We start from the raw sequence: 18,147 nt of genomic DNA, 5'->3' as shown, positions 1-18,147 counted from the left end.
AGAGTACCGAGGAGCACCTCAGGTGTCATGTCCACCTGGGACAGGAGGTTGACCAGAGAACTGGTGTCTTGGGAAGTCACTGAGGGAGGAGGTGTTGACTTCACTGAGGGGCCAGCAGCTGCCAGTGTGGAAAGGGTCCCCACAGATGGTTCTGAAAGTAGGAGAGATTTGGTATCCACAACTTACTGGATTCTGAAGTGTTAAAACAGTGCTGACACTTAACAGGGGAACTTGTGACTGGCATACATAAAATTCAACACCATTTAACAGTGGGTAAATTTGCATGCAAACTAAAGCTATTGCTCAGATTTTATTTATTTATATTATTCACTGACTGTAAGCACACACACTTTAATATATCACTTTAAGAGCATGGGATATATGGTCGCATTAACGGAATAATAACTATAACAGAATGTTTTTGTGGACACTCCTTATATATATTGTGTGGTTATACATTTATTGCCGAGCACGCCGCAAAAAATTCCAAATCAACTGTAAAGTTGATATGGCAATAAATTATCGAATCTTGAATCAGTGGGTAAATTTGCATGCAGACTAATAATCTTACCATTAGCCAGTAAAGCTATTGCTGAGATTTTATATACAGATGTGTGTGTGTATATATATATATATAGAGAGAGAGAGAGAGAGAGAGAGAGAGAGAGAGAGAGAGAGAGAGAGAGAGAGAGAGAGAGAGAGAGCGTTTTTTTTCCCAGAAACTGTCAATGGTGTTGATAAAAGTGCTCAACAAATGAGGAGCAGAATATTAAGATAGATGTAGGAGGTTGCTGTGCAGCGTCACTACCTACCCCATTGGTTGTAATATTTCAAATGTTTTCTATACTCTCATTGGTTGCTGTCCACCGAAATTAGGGGCGTGACGTGGGGCAACGTAATATTTATTGACAGTGTGTTCTTTGTTGAATCACATTGGCAGCTGATGAGTGTGCGACGCACGAAACAAGTTTGTACTGCTATGTATTAAAGTTTTTTTTCCCTACATCTATATTTTATATATATATAACACTTTGTTAAAAGAAACTCAACGCTAGGAAAAGTGCTCAACAGATAAGGAAACAGGTTTGTACTGTCTCAAAGAATTTACTTGAATCACTGGATTTTATATACATATACATACATACATACATATATATATATATATATATATATATATATATATATATATATATATGTGTGTGTGTGTGTGTGTGTGTGTATGTATATATATCCACACACACACACACACACACAAAGAGAAAGAGAATGTTGCACAATTGTGATTGTTTACCTTTAACCTTCCAGCCCATAACATTCTGACATTCATTAGAATGTAGGTTCAAGTTTAGATTTCAAAAGAAAGAAAGCCACTTTATTTTGTTCTTGTATTCTTACAACAAATGTGTTCTCTGTATTTAACCCATCCTACTGTATAGGAGCAGTGGGCAGCTGCAGCGCCCGGGGACCGACTCCAGTTCTTTTTTCCATTGCCTTGATCAGGGGCACAAGCAGGAGTATTAACCTAACATGCATGTCTGTATGATGGTGGGAGGAAACCGGACTACCCAAAGGAAACCCACGCAGACACGGGGAGAACATGCAAACTCCACACAGAAAAGACCTGGGATGGCCTGGGGTTCGAACCCAGGACGTTACTGCTGTGAGGCAACAGTGCTAACCACTGGGCGACCGTGCCACCCCTGGGATAATGGGATATTAAGACTTAAATGACTAATGTCCTGATTTTGTAGTGTTAAACTGGCCACCAGATTTTAGGTTGTTGTTATGGTCAACAGTACTCACCTGTATTTGTCATTACTGATGTCAAGTTTCTGAGGATGTGGCTAATTTTACCCAAGTCAGTATTGGCCAGGCTTGCTTGAGGGGAATCTAAGGGTGGCATGTCCTGAGTGACAGGTAGTGTGTCTGCTGCTAATAAAGACTGGCTCTTATCGGGAACTGGATTGGACACTGCTTTGGGGGCGGGACATTCAGCATGCTCCTCAACTGCAGATAAGAAACAGAGAGGTGAGAAGGTCAAATGCAAGTCTAATGACATTGATTTGGATCTTGTGTCATGATATGGGGCAATTTCAAAACATTTTTGGGATATGTTAAACATAAAAGGCAGACAATAATGACAATAATAATGAAATTTTATCTACAAAGTACCAAAATAATAGCTTTATGAAAACTTAATTTAAAAGCCCAGCTTTCAATCTGTCAGCTCTAGTTTATTTCTATAGCTCTACATCTCAGTTGCAGTCTCAGAGAACATTGCATTCACACACCTAAAAATCAGTTCATATGGTAGACAACAATGCATGACACCCTCTACCCTGTCCTCTATATATGTCCATAATCACACTTTTGCATTATCAGCCTCATGTCTTACCTATAATACCATTACCCTCAATTTCATCCTCAGAAAGCTCCATGTCCTCCACCTCGCGATTGTCATTCTCTCCGACAGCAAAGGTCGGCTTGGGGGATGCTCCTGGAGTAGATAGGGGACTGGGAGCTGGGGGCTCTGCCTCATCCTCCATAGTAGAACCATCCAAATCCGGATCTAGGTTGGATATTCCCAAACCATGAAAGGGCGATTCAGAGCCCGTTGGAGATGGTGCATCTGCCGAGGGCGAAGGAATGGGCGACTCATCCAAGTCTGGTAACGTGGCCTTTAAGCTGTCCAGCTTCCGTTTCAGGTGGGACACCCGGTTGGCAAACGTCTGGTAGGCCTTGAAATGAGGGAGCAAAAGACAAATTAACAAACAAACATCCCGAGCATCCTTTTTATTGCACTGACTTCCCTATTTTATCTTATTTCATTTTATCAACTCCCTATATGTGTGTTTGTGTGTGTATATACACGTGTGTCTTATTTACTTAATCAGTTCTCTGTGCGCATTATTTTTTTCTTCTTCTTTCCTGTTTTTTTATAAGAATTTGGGACGGGTGAGGGGTTAGAACAAAGTTTTGTAGTTCTCTTCTAGCACTAAAAAAAAAAAGGAAAAAAAAAGGGAGGGTGTTGTGAACCATTGATCTGTTCTTTGTGTCTAACATATATATAACACTGGTTTCCAATTTTTAAAACAAAGAGGTTCCAATAGCCAGCTTACTTTTAGCCAAGAAGGTAGAAATAATATTCCAATATCCATTATTTACTGAAACTCATTAAGGGTGAAAGACCAATTATGACAAATCAAAGCCTGCACATATCAAGAGTAGACCTTAGCATGTCTACTGTGTATTCCTCCAAACAAAAAAGAGAAAAGATGTGACCATTTTGTTTTAACAATAATTGTTTAATGTTTATAAGGATACAGCATGTCAGACTTCTGGTAGCATGGGTATGAGATGAGAGCAAATTATTCATCATCTCTCTTCAGAGTAAAGTCAAATCAACATGTGAAATCACTTGTGGGCACTCCCAAATGTCTGTGATTTCATGCTTTTGTGGTAGATCCACAAATCAAATCAAAACTGCAAAACGTTGTTTATCAATAAGTGAAACTGTTCATGATCCTCTAAATGCTTGATTGACATTTGAAATGACTTCTATCATTACTTTCTAAAAAAGGGCTAGTGTTACCCGGTCTAAAAAAAGTTTGAAAAGTTTCATGAAAACACAGCTTTTCAAAGCTGTGTAAAATCCATTGAAAAGCAGAGTGCGACTCCATAAGTCACTCACATTGGCGACAATCTTGACCTCCTGGTACTGCATCTCATAGAAGATATCTGCATTGCCAAGGACTTCCAATAATGGAAGCCCTCCTTTGCTTTGTTGGTCGAGGAACTTTACAAAGTCCTGCAGCTTCGCACTTCCCTCCTCAAAGTCCTTGGAGAACTTTTTTCCACCCGCCTTATCTATTAAAACAAAAAAACAATGAATCTATAAATTTGGGCAGGAGAGGCAAAAAAAGGAATTAAAGTGTCTAGGGGAAAAAGGGGAACATTTTCTACAAAGTTATTACCAAACTACAGGTAAGATTGGTGAAGCACCTTTGAGTTTCTTGAGAGCATCGGAGCTGCAGACATCCACCCTCATTGCTGCGAGCTGTTTCTCTTTGAGCTCCACCTCCTCCACAGAAGTCTTATACATAAACAGCTGGTCTATCAGTGCTTGGGGCTGCAGCACACACACAACAATCATACAGTCAAGGGTGAAAGTCAGCCATAAAACATTTTAAAGAACAATACAATATACAGAAACAGATGCAACAAAATGATGCAATTGTTGGGGGGGCAACCTACACTGCTCAAAAAAATAAAGGGAACACATAAGCAATACAATGTAGCTCCAAGTCAATCACACTTTTGAGATATCAACCTGTCCAGTTAGGAAGCAACACTGATTTGTGAATCAATTTCACCTGTTGGTAAATTGTCTAATTTCCACCAGGTGGAAATTAGACAATTTGCAAGACAACCCCTATAAAAGGAATGGATTTGCAGGTGGTGGCCACAGACCATTTGCCTATCCTCATCTTTTCTGGCCGATCTTTGGTTAGTTTTTCATTTTGCTAGTGCCCTCACCACTAGAGGTGGCATGAGGCGGTATCTGCAACCTACAGAAGTTGCTCAGGTAGTGCAGCTCATCCAGGATGGCACATCAATGCGTGCTGTGGCAAGAAGATTTGATGTGTCTCCCAGCACAGTGTCCAGAGCATGGAGGAGGTACCAGGAGACAGGCCAGTACACCAGGAGATGTGGAGGGGGCCGCAGGAGGACAACAACCCCACAGCAGGACCGCTATCTGGTCCTTTGTGCAAGGAGGAACAGGAGGAGCACTGCCGGAGCCCTACAAAACGACCTTCAACAGGCCACTAATGTGCAGGTTTCTGCTCAAACAGTGAGAAACAGAATGCATGAGGATGGTATGAGGGCCCGACGTCCACAATTGGGGCCTGTGCTCACAGCCCAACATCGTGCAGCCCGATTGACCTTTGCCAGAGAACATCTTGGTTGGCAGATTCGCCATTGGCACCCTGTGCTCTTCACAGATGAGAGCAGGTTCACACTGAACACATGTGACAGACGTGAGAGAGTCTGGAGACGCTGTGGAGAACGTTCTGCCGCCTGCAACATCCTCCAGCATGACCGGTTTGGCGGTGGGTCAGTGATGGTCTGGGGAGGCATATCCTTGGAGGGCCGCACAGACCTCTACGTGCTAGCCAGAGGTACCACGACTGCCATTAGGTACCGGGATGAGATCCTCAGACCCATTGTCAGACCATATGCTGGTGCAGTGGGCCCTGGGTTCCTGCTCATGCATGACAATGCTCGTCCTCATGTGGCCAGAGTGTGTCAGCAGTTCCTGTATGTCGAGGGCATTGATGCTATCGACTAGCCTGCACGTTCCCCAGACCTGAATCCAATCGAGCACCTCTGGGACATCATGTCTCGTACCATCCGCCAACGCGATGTCGCACCACAGACTGTCCAGGAGTTGACCGATGCCCTGATCCAGGTCTGGGAGGAGATCCCTCAGGAGACCATCCGTCGTCTCATCAGGAGCATGCCCAGACGTTGTAGGGAGTGCATACAGGCACGTGGAGGCCACACACACTACTGAGCCTCATTTTGAATCGTCTTGAAGAATTTCCACAGAAGTTGGATCAGCCTATGTTCTCATTTTCCACTTTGATTTTGAGTATGATTCTGAATCCAGACCTTAATGGGCTAATGATTTTGATTTCCATTGATCATTCTTAGGTTATTTTGCTCTAAACACATTCTTCTGTCTAATAAATAAAGATTTTCAGCTGAAATATTTCATTCATTGAGGTCTATATTGTGTTTTTAGGTGTTCCCTTTATTTTTTTGAGCAGTATATTTTTTCTAAAATCAGTATCATGGATCAATGGCACTAAATTAATTTGAAATCTTAGACAAATTAATCTAACAAAACAAGAATTGATGAATAAATAAGGCTCACTCATGAGATGTATAACCAAATTAATTTTTGCACAACTTTAAATGATGAAACTGGATTGCATTAACATGGGAAATTTAAAAACTAATATCGATAATCCAATAAGTAACTGATTATAATCAATTACTGGGGCCATATTTAATGATCACTTTAATTGAAAAGGCAGTTTGCCAAAGTTTAAGGAGGTTGCTTTGAATCAAAATACTAGTTAAAAATGAGAATGGATGGAGGGACCATTGGAAAATAACACTGATATTGCTCAGATGGGGTGTAATTCAACTTATTTCTTACTTACCACAAACTCAGCAACAATTTTGGACCGGAGAGCTGCTTTGTTGTCAACTGGTGCTGGGGGGGGGGGCGACAGGAAGGAGGCAAAAAAAAACACTTTAAATATCAGAAAACCCTAACCTAACAACCTGGACACACACTATCTGATTCTCGGCCAAGTAAGTGAAAGGACTTACACCTTTTTAGCATTTCTGGCACCCCCAATTGGCTGATATGAATTAAATTGAACACATATTTTTAGTCCTCACCTCAAAATAACAAACAGGTTTGTGATAACTGGTTCAAAGATCTATGACTTATGTGTTAGACTTATTATGTGTTAGGCAGTGCCCAAATTAACATTTCATCAATTCCAATGGTTAACTGTGGCAATGTTGTTAATCCTATTTAGCTACTTAAAATTGGTGGTTCCAACTGCAAAGCTGGGGAATAAAGACAGTTGCAGTTGTTTTTTTTTTCCAGCTTGTTACGTTTTAATTTGCTTCTTTCTAATGTAAAGCCCTTTGAGCTGCATTTCATGTATGAAAGGTGCTGTATAAATCAAGTTTTGTTATTAATATCATCATTATATAAGAAGCAAGTTTTGTGTCAATAGTATAATAAAGGTATAAAATAAAAAGTTGTCACATAAATTCAAAACAGAGTACATAAGAATTAGGGCAGACCAATATCATGACAATACGTTAAACTGCACAGTATCTGAAAAAGTGAGTAAAAGGTAGTTCTGATGGCACCCAGCAAGGGTGAGTACCCGTGCTGGGTGCAACAAAACAACTAAATCAGTAGGACAGAGAAGAGAAGAGAAGAGACGAGAAGAGAAGAAAAGAAGACAAGACAAGAAAAGAGATGACAAGAGAAGTGAAGACAAGTTAATACTCGTACTTTTTTGCTCCACAGGCATCTCAACAGGGGACTCCTCGTTGACCAAGTAACCCCTCAGCTCAGTGATAAGTGTGCCTGTATACACGCTTCGCTCTTCCCAAATGGAAAGGATCCTCTCCACTGCCTTCCGCATCTTGGAGTCTCCATCACTACTGCAGGGAAGACGGGAAAGAGGAAGAGAGGATAAAAGGAAAGGAGGCTTGTGATTTCATTGTTTTTCCTTGGTTTGAAGAATCCTCTGTTTTGTGGATGTTGTCTGTCCTTGAATGAAAGATGAGACCAGGAATGAAAAGATGAAGTGAAATTGCAGAAGGAAGGGAAGGTTTAGTAAAAGGGGGATAGAAAGAATGATGCATGGCAGTATGAAGGGAAATCAAACAAGATTAAGTGGGTTTCCTTCCACCTGTTTAATGCCCATTTTGAATTTGCAAATAAGAAAACCTGAAAACACTAGAAAATCTGGGGGGTGGGGGGGGGGTGGCGGCTAATTATCACAAAAAAGTTTTTATGCTTGACAGAGTTGGAAAAGCTGGCATACCAAGGAGAAAATGCAATGGAAACAGGTTTCCTCCACTACCTTGAACTTGGCAAAGTAGCAAGCTTGTACAGCATAATGGCGATCCACATCAGTCAGCACCGGTGGTTGGTGGCTTGGGATGATTAGCTCGACAAAGGGTCCAATCATGGTACATAGCTGGTCAAATGTGGCTTTGGACATTTTGAAGTGCTTTACCCAAAACTGGTTAGTGAAATGCCTCTGCAAAATTATCTCCCAAAACTGCTTTGTACATCAGTGTTCCCAGAGGTATGGTAGACTTTGTTGTAGTGCAATAGTCATTTCAGCTCTCCTTAAATAAGACATTACAGGGCTCCAGATGGCGACTAAAATGGTCGCCAGTGCGACTAATTTTTTTAATTTTGTGACCTTTTTTCCCTCCCTGCCAGTCGCCTGTGGCCACCATTACTCACAAGCAACAACAAAATAAAAAATAGAAATGGCCATTTGGGCGCCCGGGTCGCGTAGCGGTCTGTTCTGTTCTGGGGGGGAGGGGAGGGGGGGGCAAAAAAAAAAACCAATAAATAGAAATAGCCATATGTTTTGTTTGTGTACTGAACTATCACCTCTTCTTATGCCTGCATCTACCTGACCCATCACGTGAACTCTTGAATGGTTTCTAATACATAAACTTCTCTGCACTCCTGTCAGGTGGTTGAAGTGTCGGCTGTACAGATGAACAGAAACAGTGGTTGAAGATAGTTTAACATCACGTTTATTGGGCAAAAAATTTGAAGTGTTAACTTTATGAACGCAGTTTAATTTAGTTCGATGTAGTTTAGTTCGATGTATTTTTAATTTAGACATTAGCTGTAGCTAACTGCATAGTTAGCTAACGGTAGCCAGCTGGCGAGAAAACGAAATGTGCAAACGAAAAATATCAAGACTTTTTCTCACTCCCTGCCCATCCAAACCCAGCCTCTTCTACAGTAGATGCCGACGATGTCGAGACCAATTCGACCAGTGAAAGTTCTCAAGTGACATTTGAGTCATCCCAGTCCGAGTCAATCAGTGTGCAGCAGTGACGTGAGGTCTGTGGCTGGGTAGGCAGTGGGCATTCACAAATCCAAATTACATCCTTTTGTGCTCTCTAATGTTTTATAACAATCTGATCCTTCTTCATTCTTCCAACTGCCACAGAATTCTAGAACATTGTGCCCCCTGGCTGAGCTACATTCCAAATGAAAACCTAAAGAAAAATCTTTTCAAAGTATATATGAAGTACTTTTTTCTTATTTTATATGGTTTTTGATAGCTGTGAAATGACTAAGTAACACCATTGCCTCACATCATTACATTACACAGCATTACATCTCTAAATCCTAAAAATGCCTCTTTGACTCCATTTTGGCAGACATACCGCAATACAACAGATGCGCTTTGTTGATTTTGGCAGCGGTCTCATCGACCTGTACGAACACAAAAGGGGCTGCATTTACCTCATCTTGAATGTTCTGTTGAAGAGTGTCACTTACTGCCAAGATAAGGTCGTTTGAATACGGTTCGATATTTCAGAAAACAGTGAGGAAGATGCATCGCCAACCACTGGTCTTTCTCCGCAATGAGTTTTAAGAGCTCCACATAGTTTACCCGGTTTGATGAGCCGGTGCTTTCCTTGTTTCCCCTGAAGGCTAATTCCTGTTTCCCTAAGCAAGTAACATGCATAAAGTTGTTCAGAATCTCATGATTTTCCCTCACCTTCGCGCTGTGCGCGGAGACTTGTTAGCCTCATTTAAAGCTAGGTTGATCGGCGTGCAGTTTCCAAAGGTTTCCAAAGCACAGAGAAGGTGAAGAGGACATGCAAGTAATCATTACTTGCATGTCCTCTTCACCATCTCTGGGCTGCATGTAGTAGAGTGATGTACAACTGATAAAGAGTTGTTATGACTACTCTTACAACAGTAAGTAAATCTACATGCCACCTCCCCATTCTGTTTGGCTGACGCTCTTTTGATTATCTAATCTTGTTGCAACTTTTGAAGAATATTTGCACAACAGTAATTGATAAAACACACTGATTTGCATTTTCTTTTGCAGACTCTTTGGAAAATCATTTAAAATTTGCACATTTGGATGGAAACAAATACTGACAACAATATAATGTGGTTCACTGTTGATCATGGAAAACCCCTTTCACTTGTCTCTCTGAGTAGGGAGATCAAACTACAAGGTTTGTTCCACAGCAGCGCTGTGGAACAAACATAAAGACAAAAGATAAGGTCATCAAATATTTATTATATTGGGACTCACCTGACCAGAAGGAAAGCATCAGGGAGCACCTCAGCAAAAGCCGTTCGGTATACAATGGCATTTTTCCTTTTACAGTTCTGAATGACATCATTGGCGAGGTAAATCAAGTTGAGCCTGTGTGATGAATCTGCTGTCAGAAGAAAGAAAAACACAAAGTGACTGAAAGGGCAGAGGGATGCCCAAAAGACCCAGTGAGAGGTCCTATAAGTAATAAACACTTGATCTAAATAAAATGGGCACAGTATTTATAAACTTTATACATTCTACTACTATTTTTGGCTGCTCCTGTTAGGGGTTGCCACAGCGGATCGCCTGTTTCCATCTCTACCTGTTCTCTGCATCTTCCTCTGTCACGCTAGCCACCTGCATGTCCTCCCTCACCCACGTAAATAAACCTCCTCTTTGGCCTTCCTCTTTTCCTCTTGCCTGGCAGCTCCATCTTCAACATCCTTCTCCAAATATACCCAGAAACTCACCTCCACACATGTCCAAGCCATCTCAATCTTGCCTCTCTTGCTTTGTCTTCAAACCGTCCAACTTGAACCGTCCAACCAAGCAATTACACACCTGTGTCTCCTAATCAAGTTCCTCAGCAAAGACTCTACTGGTTGATTAGTGGGATCAGGCGTGTAACTGCTTGGCTGGTACAAAAACCTTCACCCACACTGGCCCTTTCTGGATAAGATTGCCCACCCCTGCTCTATATACTCATTCCTAATCCTATCATTCTTCATAACTCCCAATGAAAATCTTCACATCTTCAACTCTGCCACCTCCAGCTCTGCCTCCTGTCTTTTCGTCAGTGCCACCATCTCCAAACCATATAACATAGCTGGTCTCACACTATCTTGTAACCCTTCCCTTGAACTCTTGCTGGTACGCCTTTGTCGCAAATCACTCGACACTCTTCTCCACCCACTCCACCCTGCCTGCACCCTCTTCTTCATCCCTCTTCCACATTCCCCGTTACTTTGAACAGTTGACCCCAAGTATTCAAACTCATCCGCCTTCATCCCCTCTACTCCTTGTATCCTCACCATTCCGCTGTCCTCCCTCTCGTTCACGCATACGTGGATATATATATATATATATATATATATGAACTTTATACATTCATTTACCTTAATTTATCTATTCATTTAATTTATGAAAATATTGCATTCTGTATGTGTCAATAAATTTTATACCTTTCATTCATAGGGACCATAATCACCATGTCAATTAGAGCCAAGAAAATGGCATGTGGGCCTCATACGAAAAGGGGTATAACATACTTTATTCACAATCTAACTACTGAAAATAAAGCAATGTCATGATCACATCTAATCTGTAACAAATCTATTCTTCTGCAAACTACATTGAGTGTACAAAAACACTGAGGATACCTCCCTAATAGTGTGTTTTATGAAATACCCAGTTTTTGACCTCAGGCTTGCTGTCAGCTCGATCTTGTGACTGAAAGAGGATTCCAGATGCAAAGAGTGAAATACCCAGTCAAAAAGTTACCTGGTGCCGCTTTGACCACCCCTACCACCACCACCACCACCACCTCATTCTCCCCTAAATACACAATCTGGCTAATTGCCTGAAACCTTACAAATCCTTTTAAACTTGTCTCCTCCTCTCCATTTACACAAACTGAAACAGATTTTATAAATTGTAATATTGACTAGGGATCATAGCTTTCATCTGGATTCACCCTGTTAGTCCATTTTCAAAGGAAGGCACTGGCATCCCCAGCGTTTTATACATTCTGTTAATGTGCTCTTCTCTACTCAAGACACCCATAGGTCAAACGTACAGGGATGAATATGATTAAATGTTGATATTGATTTGCATTACAACGTAAGACTTTCAGTGCACGCCTGACTTACTGATCAAATACTTTAATCCCAAAAAAACATAAGACAGCAATTCCACCATTAACACAAAAAAAAGAGAGCAAAACACAATTTGGTCGAGAGAGCAAATTCATCCTAGCTATGCAACAGTTGTATCAAAATGTAACACATCTACAACTGAGGAGTACAGAGGAAAAAGATTCACTCATTTGAATTAAAATTTTTAGGCGTATGCAACACATCTGAAGCATTGAGCGTGATCAAAGGACGAGAGATGCAACCGCATACAACTCACAGCTAACTGACCTACACTTAAAGCAACAGTTCTAACTTTTTAAAGTCTATCCCCATTTTCGATTCACCACCATTGTTGTCAGTCAATGGATTTCCTTTTCCTGTTCATCTATGCTATAGACCTACTTCACATTGGACACAGCTCACTGGTAGTCAGCTAAAATGCAATGCAAGTAGACAGGGACAAGTGGATAGTTCTTATTAAGTTAAAAAGAACTCCACAGTTCACCAAATCCAACATACTATAAAATCAGATGTGTCAAAATAAATAAATGCAGAAAAATGAACAAATATAGATCCTGATTTATACATGCCCACCATGGCTTACAAACAAGCACTGTAAAAGACAAATGTCTTTTCCACAACAAATATACCTCAATATGTATGTAAAGAAATCAATAAATACATTTCTAAATTTGAAATTTCATTTTTCACACAATATTTAAAGTTTTGAATCTGCATTTGTGAACAACTGATCACCTTTACATTGGCTCACATTTCTTTATGAATTTTCAGTTTGATTGCCCACATGATAAATTCAACATAAGAGACTGCATGACACAGCAGCTGTGAGGGAGAAAATCTATGCTTTTTCCTCCTACCGGGAGTAAAACCCACATTATAGTTAATACCTCCTCCACCAGATTTGCCTACATCACTAAACACGCCAAGCCCCATGTGATGTAGGCGACATATGTGGGATTCCACATATGACCAAAAAAATGTGAGGCGAGTAGAAAGGCGATATGCCGGTGTCAGCCAACTAAACTGTCTGGGTAGACTTGTTTGAAGTTGGAGCGAGGTGTTTTACTACAACACTACCACAACCTTCAGTCTAACCCACGCCACCACCACTGTCCTCTACATCCACACCCATTTTTCCCTTTTTATCAGTGAGTAAGGTGGAAACGGGACAAAAAGAGTGCCTTTTGATACTTCAAATGGATATGCACTTCAGCCAATCACATCACCGTTTTGTTTGCATTATCAACTGCCAGCCTGTTTCGTCTAAGTGGAAGAGGAAATATACGAACAAGTTGCCCCCCTATGTTGGGCGGCATCATATAATTAGAAAGAAACAAGTATTGCTTACTGTAGTCACATGATTGAAATTATCTTCCTGACTTACAATTCAAGTGTGTTAAGTCTGGTAAATTATGCCTCTAGTGTTGCTTTCGACAGTACTTTTAGGCGGACTAGATAAATGGGTTGGGCTTTCCGGAAGTATGCTAAATTAATTCAAATCGTACTTACAAGATGAGGACTACTTTGCTTCAATTGGCTGCTTTGTATCTGGTCACAAGAAAATGACTTGCAGGGTCCCCCAAGGCTCAATCCTCGAGCCAATCCTATTTAACCTTTACATGCCCCCATTAGGTCAAGTTCTACGACCCAACAAGGTCTCTAACCATAATTATGTAGATGATGCTCGAAGATAAACAGCTCTTGCCGAGTGATTATAGTTCCTTATAGTGTTGTCAAAAATAGATTTTTCAATACATAGATTATGAATATTTGAAAGTGTTTTAGTACTCTTTTTCCACAATATCAATAAACTGATACCAGCTGTGCTATCTTGCTCATGTCTCCACAATGAGTTGACACACACCACTGCAGTGCCCACACAGCCCCGCCTCCTCACTCATTCACAGACAGTGCTGTCTTCTGCTCGTCACTCGTCTCATTCGCTCCAGTTGAATATGGCTCGTGACAAGCTGTAGTATATTGCGGGTTTTGTTATGGTTAGTGACAGCTCCCATTTCAACATCACAGAAGCACTATCAACAAGATGGCCCAGTAAACTTGTTGATCAAGTGTGTTGTCCTGTTGCTGGCCCAACAGCATTTTGTAATTCTCAAAGCTAAACTAATCCTCCTCAGAGCTATATTTGCCTGAGTTCCAGCAGAGTTTCAGGGGACTTTCACATCTACAGTTCGGTAGTCTCGATCCGATTCAGGGGTGAAGTTGATACTTTGTTGTATTTTTCATTTGGTTCGGTTAGCGTTCACACTGGACTTTGTTATACAAATCAAGCATTGGGAACAAACGCCCCGCGATCAAGTGGGTCGCTCATCTATTGAACAGAAACTCCAAGGTAAACACAACAAAAGGTATCCTGGATTTCGGACAAATATATATATATATATATATATATATATATATATATATATATATATATATATATATATATATATTGATGAAGCTTCTTGACACCCCCCCCCCTATTCTCTTCAACTGTATCCAGCCAATTATCCTATCCTTCTGAGCTGTCCTGGTCACTGCTCCACCCCCTCTGCTGATCCGGGGAGGGCTGCAGACCAACAAATGTCTCCTCCGACACATGTGGAGTCGCCAGCTGCCTCTTTTCACCTGACAATGAGAAGTTTCACCAGGAGAATGTCGTAGCGTGTGGGAGGATCACGCTATTCCCCCCAGTTCCCCCTCTCCCCCTCCGAACAGGTGCCCCGACCAACCAGAGGAGGCGCTAGTGCAGCGACCAGGACACACACCCACATCCAGCTTCCCACCCGCAGACACAGCCAATTGTGTCTGTACAGACGCCCGGCCAAGCCGGAGGTAACGCAGGGATTCGGTCCGGCAATCCCCGTCTTGGTAGGCAATGGAATAGACTGCTACACTACCCGGACGCCCCTAAAGCTTCTTGCCTTTCATGCAACATTGATCTACTGCAGGGGTGCCCACAATTTTTTGACTATGAGCTACTTTTAAAATGACCAGGTCAAAATGATCTACTCATATTAAAAATAATAATAATAATAATAATAATAAAAATACTCAATACATGTTTTACATATATATGAACATTTATATGCAGTGTGTGTATTTATATACATGTTGTGTTACATAAACAGTATTGCAATGGATTTGCATTTACATTGAACCTTACACAGGCAATAATCATACCAAGCATTTGCTACTACACTATGTTGAAATTGCATCACTGCATGAACCTTTACAGCTGTGTTAAATAGATTTGTGATCTCTACCTCTCTACTCTGAGGATGACCTGCACTGGAGGGAGTCAGACAGGGTTGCATAGTTCGGACAGTAGCTGCTGGTAGCCAGCCTCACGCAGGCCTCCAAATGATCATCTGTCATGGTGGAATGGTATTTGGACTTGATAATCTTCATGTGAGAAAAGGCTGACTCACACAAATAAGTAGAGCCGAATAATGCCGTCAAGGAGGTTGCGCATTTCCTCATGTTTGGGTACTTGTCCTCTGTAAGTAAGTTCCAAAACTCTCCATGCGCCCTGGACTTAAGCTGAATGTCAGCCTGTACTGTCAGCATCTCATCCTCCACTGCAGACGAGTTCAGGTGAAACAGTGTTGCCATTTATGAGGCAAGGGAATCCACCTCTGTATCTTCCAAATGGGTAGCACATAAATGTAGCGATTGGCTCAAGCAAAGCAAAGTCTTGAAACCGTTTGTCAAAGTCTGACCGGACATTTTCAATCTGCTCTGTGTAGTGTGCACTGTCAAGTTGCGCACATGCCCTCCCTTGCTTCTCCAGCTCTGCTGCGAGGTTTCGGAAGTTTCCCAAATCACGGCGCTGCAACTTTGAGGACAGAAGTTGCATTTTCCGTTTGAAAGCGTTAACTGAGCTGATCATGTTTACCACGCTTTTGTCTTTTCCTTGCAGCTCTAAATTAAGCTCGTTCAACATGTTGGTTAAATCAGTTAAAAACGCCAAGTCTAGCAGCCACTGATTGTCATTAAGTTGCTTGTGTTCTGCATGTTTAGTGATAAGGAGAAACTCCTTAATCTCCGGACAGAGCTCTCGAAATCTCTGCAAGAATCTCCCTCTACTAAGCCATCTCACGTCAGTGTGTAGCAAGAGGTCAGAGTAGTTACAGTCAGCCTCCTCCAAATGTGTACCAAACAACCGTCTTTGAAGAGACCTCGCTCGAATAGAACAGGCGATTTTGGTTGCCACATCCATGATCTCTTTCATGTTTAGCATTTTTGCGCATAATGCTTGTTGGTGTATTATGCAATGGTAATTAAGGAAGTCTGGGAAAGCATCGTCCTCCCTGCACTTGGCAATAAATCCATTCGAGCGGCCCACCATAGCAGGCACACTGTCCGTGGTGATTGACACCAGTTTACACACTGGGAGCTGGATTTTATCCACAAAGTTTTTGGAGATCTGAAAAATGTCCTCTCCCCGCGTGTGTTCCTTCATGGGTAGTATTGTTAACAGCTCCTCTTTTGTGGTCATATCTTGAAACACCATCCGAATAAAAATGCACAATTGGGCCGTATCACTTATGTCCGTAGACTCGTCCAATTGTAGCGAGAAACACTCGCAGTCCACGATGTCCCTCCAAAGCTGCTGTGTCAAATCATCGCCCATCACTTCACAGCGCCTTGTGACAGAATTTCTTGATAACTGGAGAGCTTTGATTGAAGATATTATTTCTGATTTGTTTTTAAAGTCCCGAAACAATGAATCTGCTGCCTCAAGGAAGGTCTCTTTCATCATCTCTCCATCTTGGAAGGCCTTCTTATGCTTAATGATGGAGTGACTCACCCGTAAAGATGCTTCGATGGCTGCCTTTGCCTTTGAATTCGGCTGCGGGAAAAGTGACTGCTGCACGATTAACTGCGATTTTAGTTCCCTCACCTTTCTCTTTCTCAGCTCGCTTTTCGGAGGGAAGTCATTGTCATAGTTTTTATGAACAGTTCGAAAGTGCCTCTCCACATTTCCTTTTTTTGGTTTAGCAATGCTAGACTGACAGATGAGACAAACGCATTTGGAATAAGACATGGTGAAAAAAAGTCCTCCTCCAATTCCACATGGAAATGGTACGTTTTTTGTTTCTTGCTAGGTCCAGCTCCCCCACTCATTTTTGTTTTGTTTCACTTTTTAGTAGTTTTTTTTAGAGAGTTGAACTAGCTAGCTCGATGCAGTTCTGCATTAGCTCACGTTGTGGGCATGTGAACTTCAAGGTACGTTAGAGAAGGGCTCTGGTTGTTATGGTAACCTAATGTAACAAAGTTTTAGGTTCCGCTCTAGAATCTTTGGTTTTAGGCAACAGCAGACTGGCCGTCCTTTACGTCAATCAAAAGGCAAATGCCAAATGGAGGACAGATGATAGGCTAATGTCTTGAAAAAAAAGTTTTTTTGGAATGTCATGGAGATCTACCAGCACTGCCTTCGCGATCTACTGGTCGATCGCGATTGACGTAGTGGGCACCCCTGATCTACTGTGTGACAGAACCCCCTTTCAAACAATGTCACTAAATAATTTGCATAATTTATAAAAACACTTCAGTGTTTTGTGTTTCAACAAGCATCCGTTTGATGTGATCGTCAGACCATACAGTGATAAGGGATTTAACCTCCTCGTTGCCCCATGTCTGACCATGGCTCATTTTTCTTTTTTGTTTATGTGACTCAAAATTGATTTCCCAGTGCATGGCAAAACTTATTACCTTCACCCCAAATTTTATTTTTACTCTTTTGTTACTTGAAGATGCATAAGATTGCACTGTTTTCACTTTATTGATGGAGAAGTATAGAGATGGTCAGAAGGAGCTACATTGTGTCTTTAGAGAAAGCATATGACAGGGTCCCAAGAGAAGAGGTGTGGTATTGTGGGAGGAAGGCGGGAGTGGCAGAGAAGTATGTAAAAGTGGTGCAGCATATGTACGAGGGCAGTGTGACAGTGCTGAGTTGTGCGATAGGAATGATGGATGGGTTCAAGGTGGAGGTTGGATTACATCAATGATCGGCTCTGAGCCCTTTCTTGTTTGCAACGGTGATGGACAGGTTGACGGACGAGATCAGGCAGGAGTGTCCATGGACTATGATGTTCACGGATGACAATGTCATATGTAGTGAGAGTAGGGAGCAGGTTGAGGAGAGCCTGGAGAGGTGGAGGTATGCACTGGAGAGAAGAGGAATGACAGTCAGTAGGAGCAAGACAGAACACATATGTGTGAACGAGAGGGAGGACAGCAAAATGGTGAGGATGCAAGGCGTAGAGGTGATAAAGGTGGAGGAGTTTAAATACTTAAGGTCAACTGTTCAAAGTAACGGGAAGTGTGGAAGAGAGGTGAAGAAGAGAGTG

The 18,147-nt window shown here is 41.7% G+C and overlaps 1 protein-coding gene across 4 annotated transcripts in view; it reads right to left on the bottom strand.

The window, feature by feature from the left end:
- rprd2a (regulation of nuclear pre-mRNA domain containing 2a) overlaps positions 1–18,147 on the bottom strand; it is a 50,389-nt gene that overhangs the window by 16,786 nt on the left and 15,456 nt on the right. For 2 of the 4 annotated variants that reach the window (XR_008811924.1, XM_056298317.1), the window contains exons 2-9: positions 9,915–10,044; positions 7,109–7,260; positions 6,231–6,283; positions 4,003–4,129; positions 3,692–3,867; positions 2,396–2,738; positions 1,804–2,007; positions 1–151 (exon numbers count right to left, since the gene is read on the bottom strand). The exon at positions 1–151 is cut by the window's left edge and continues 35 nt beyond it. Coding sequence is in view for 1 of the 4 variants with exons in the window: in XM_056298317.1 (XP_056154292.1) it covers positions 1–151; positions 1,804–2,007; positions 2,396–2,738; positions 3,692–3,867; positions 4,003–4,129; positions 6,231–6,283; positions 7,109–7,260; positions 9,915–10,044 (1,336 nt within the window). In the remaining 3 variants the exon portion in view is untranslated. The remainder of the gene's footprint in view (positions 152–1,803; positions 2,008–2,395; positions 2,739–3,691; positions 3,868–4,002; positions 4,130–6,230; positions 6,284–7,108; positions 7,261–9,914; positions 10,045–18,147) is intronic. The other 2 variants (XR_008811925.1, XR_008811926.1) reach the window with 2 other exon arrangements.

The sequence above is a fragment of the Lampris incognitus genome, chromosome 18, assembly GCF_029633865.1.
Source record: "Lampris incognitus isolate fLamInc1 chromosome 18, fLamInc1.hap2, whole genome shotgun sequence".
Taxonomy (NCBI): domain Eukaryota; kingdom Metazoa; phylum Chordata; class Actinopteri; order Lampriformes; family Lampridae; genus Lampris; species Lampris incognitus.
The sequence above is the reverse complement of the archived record's forward strand: the minus strand, read 5'-3'. Positions and strand labels throughout refer to the sequence as shown.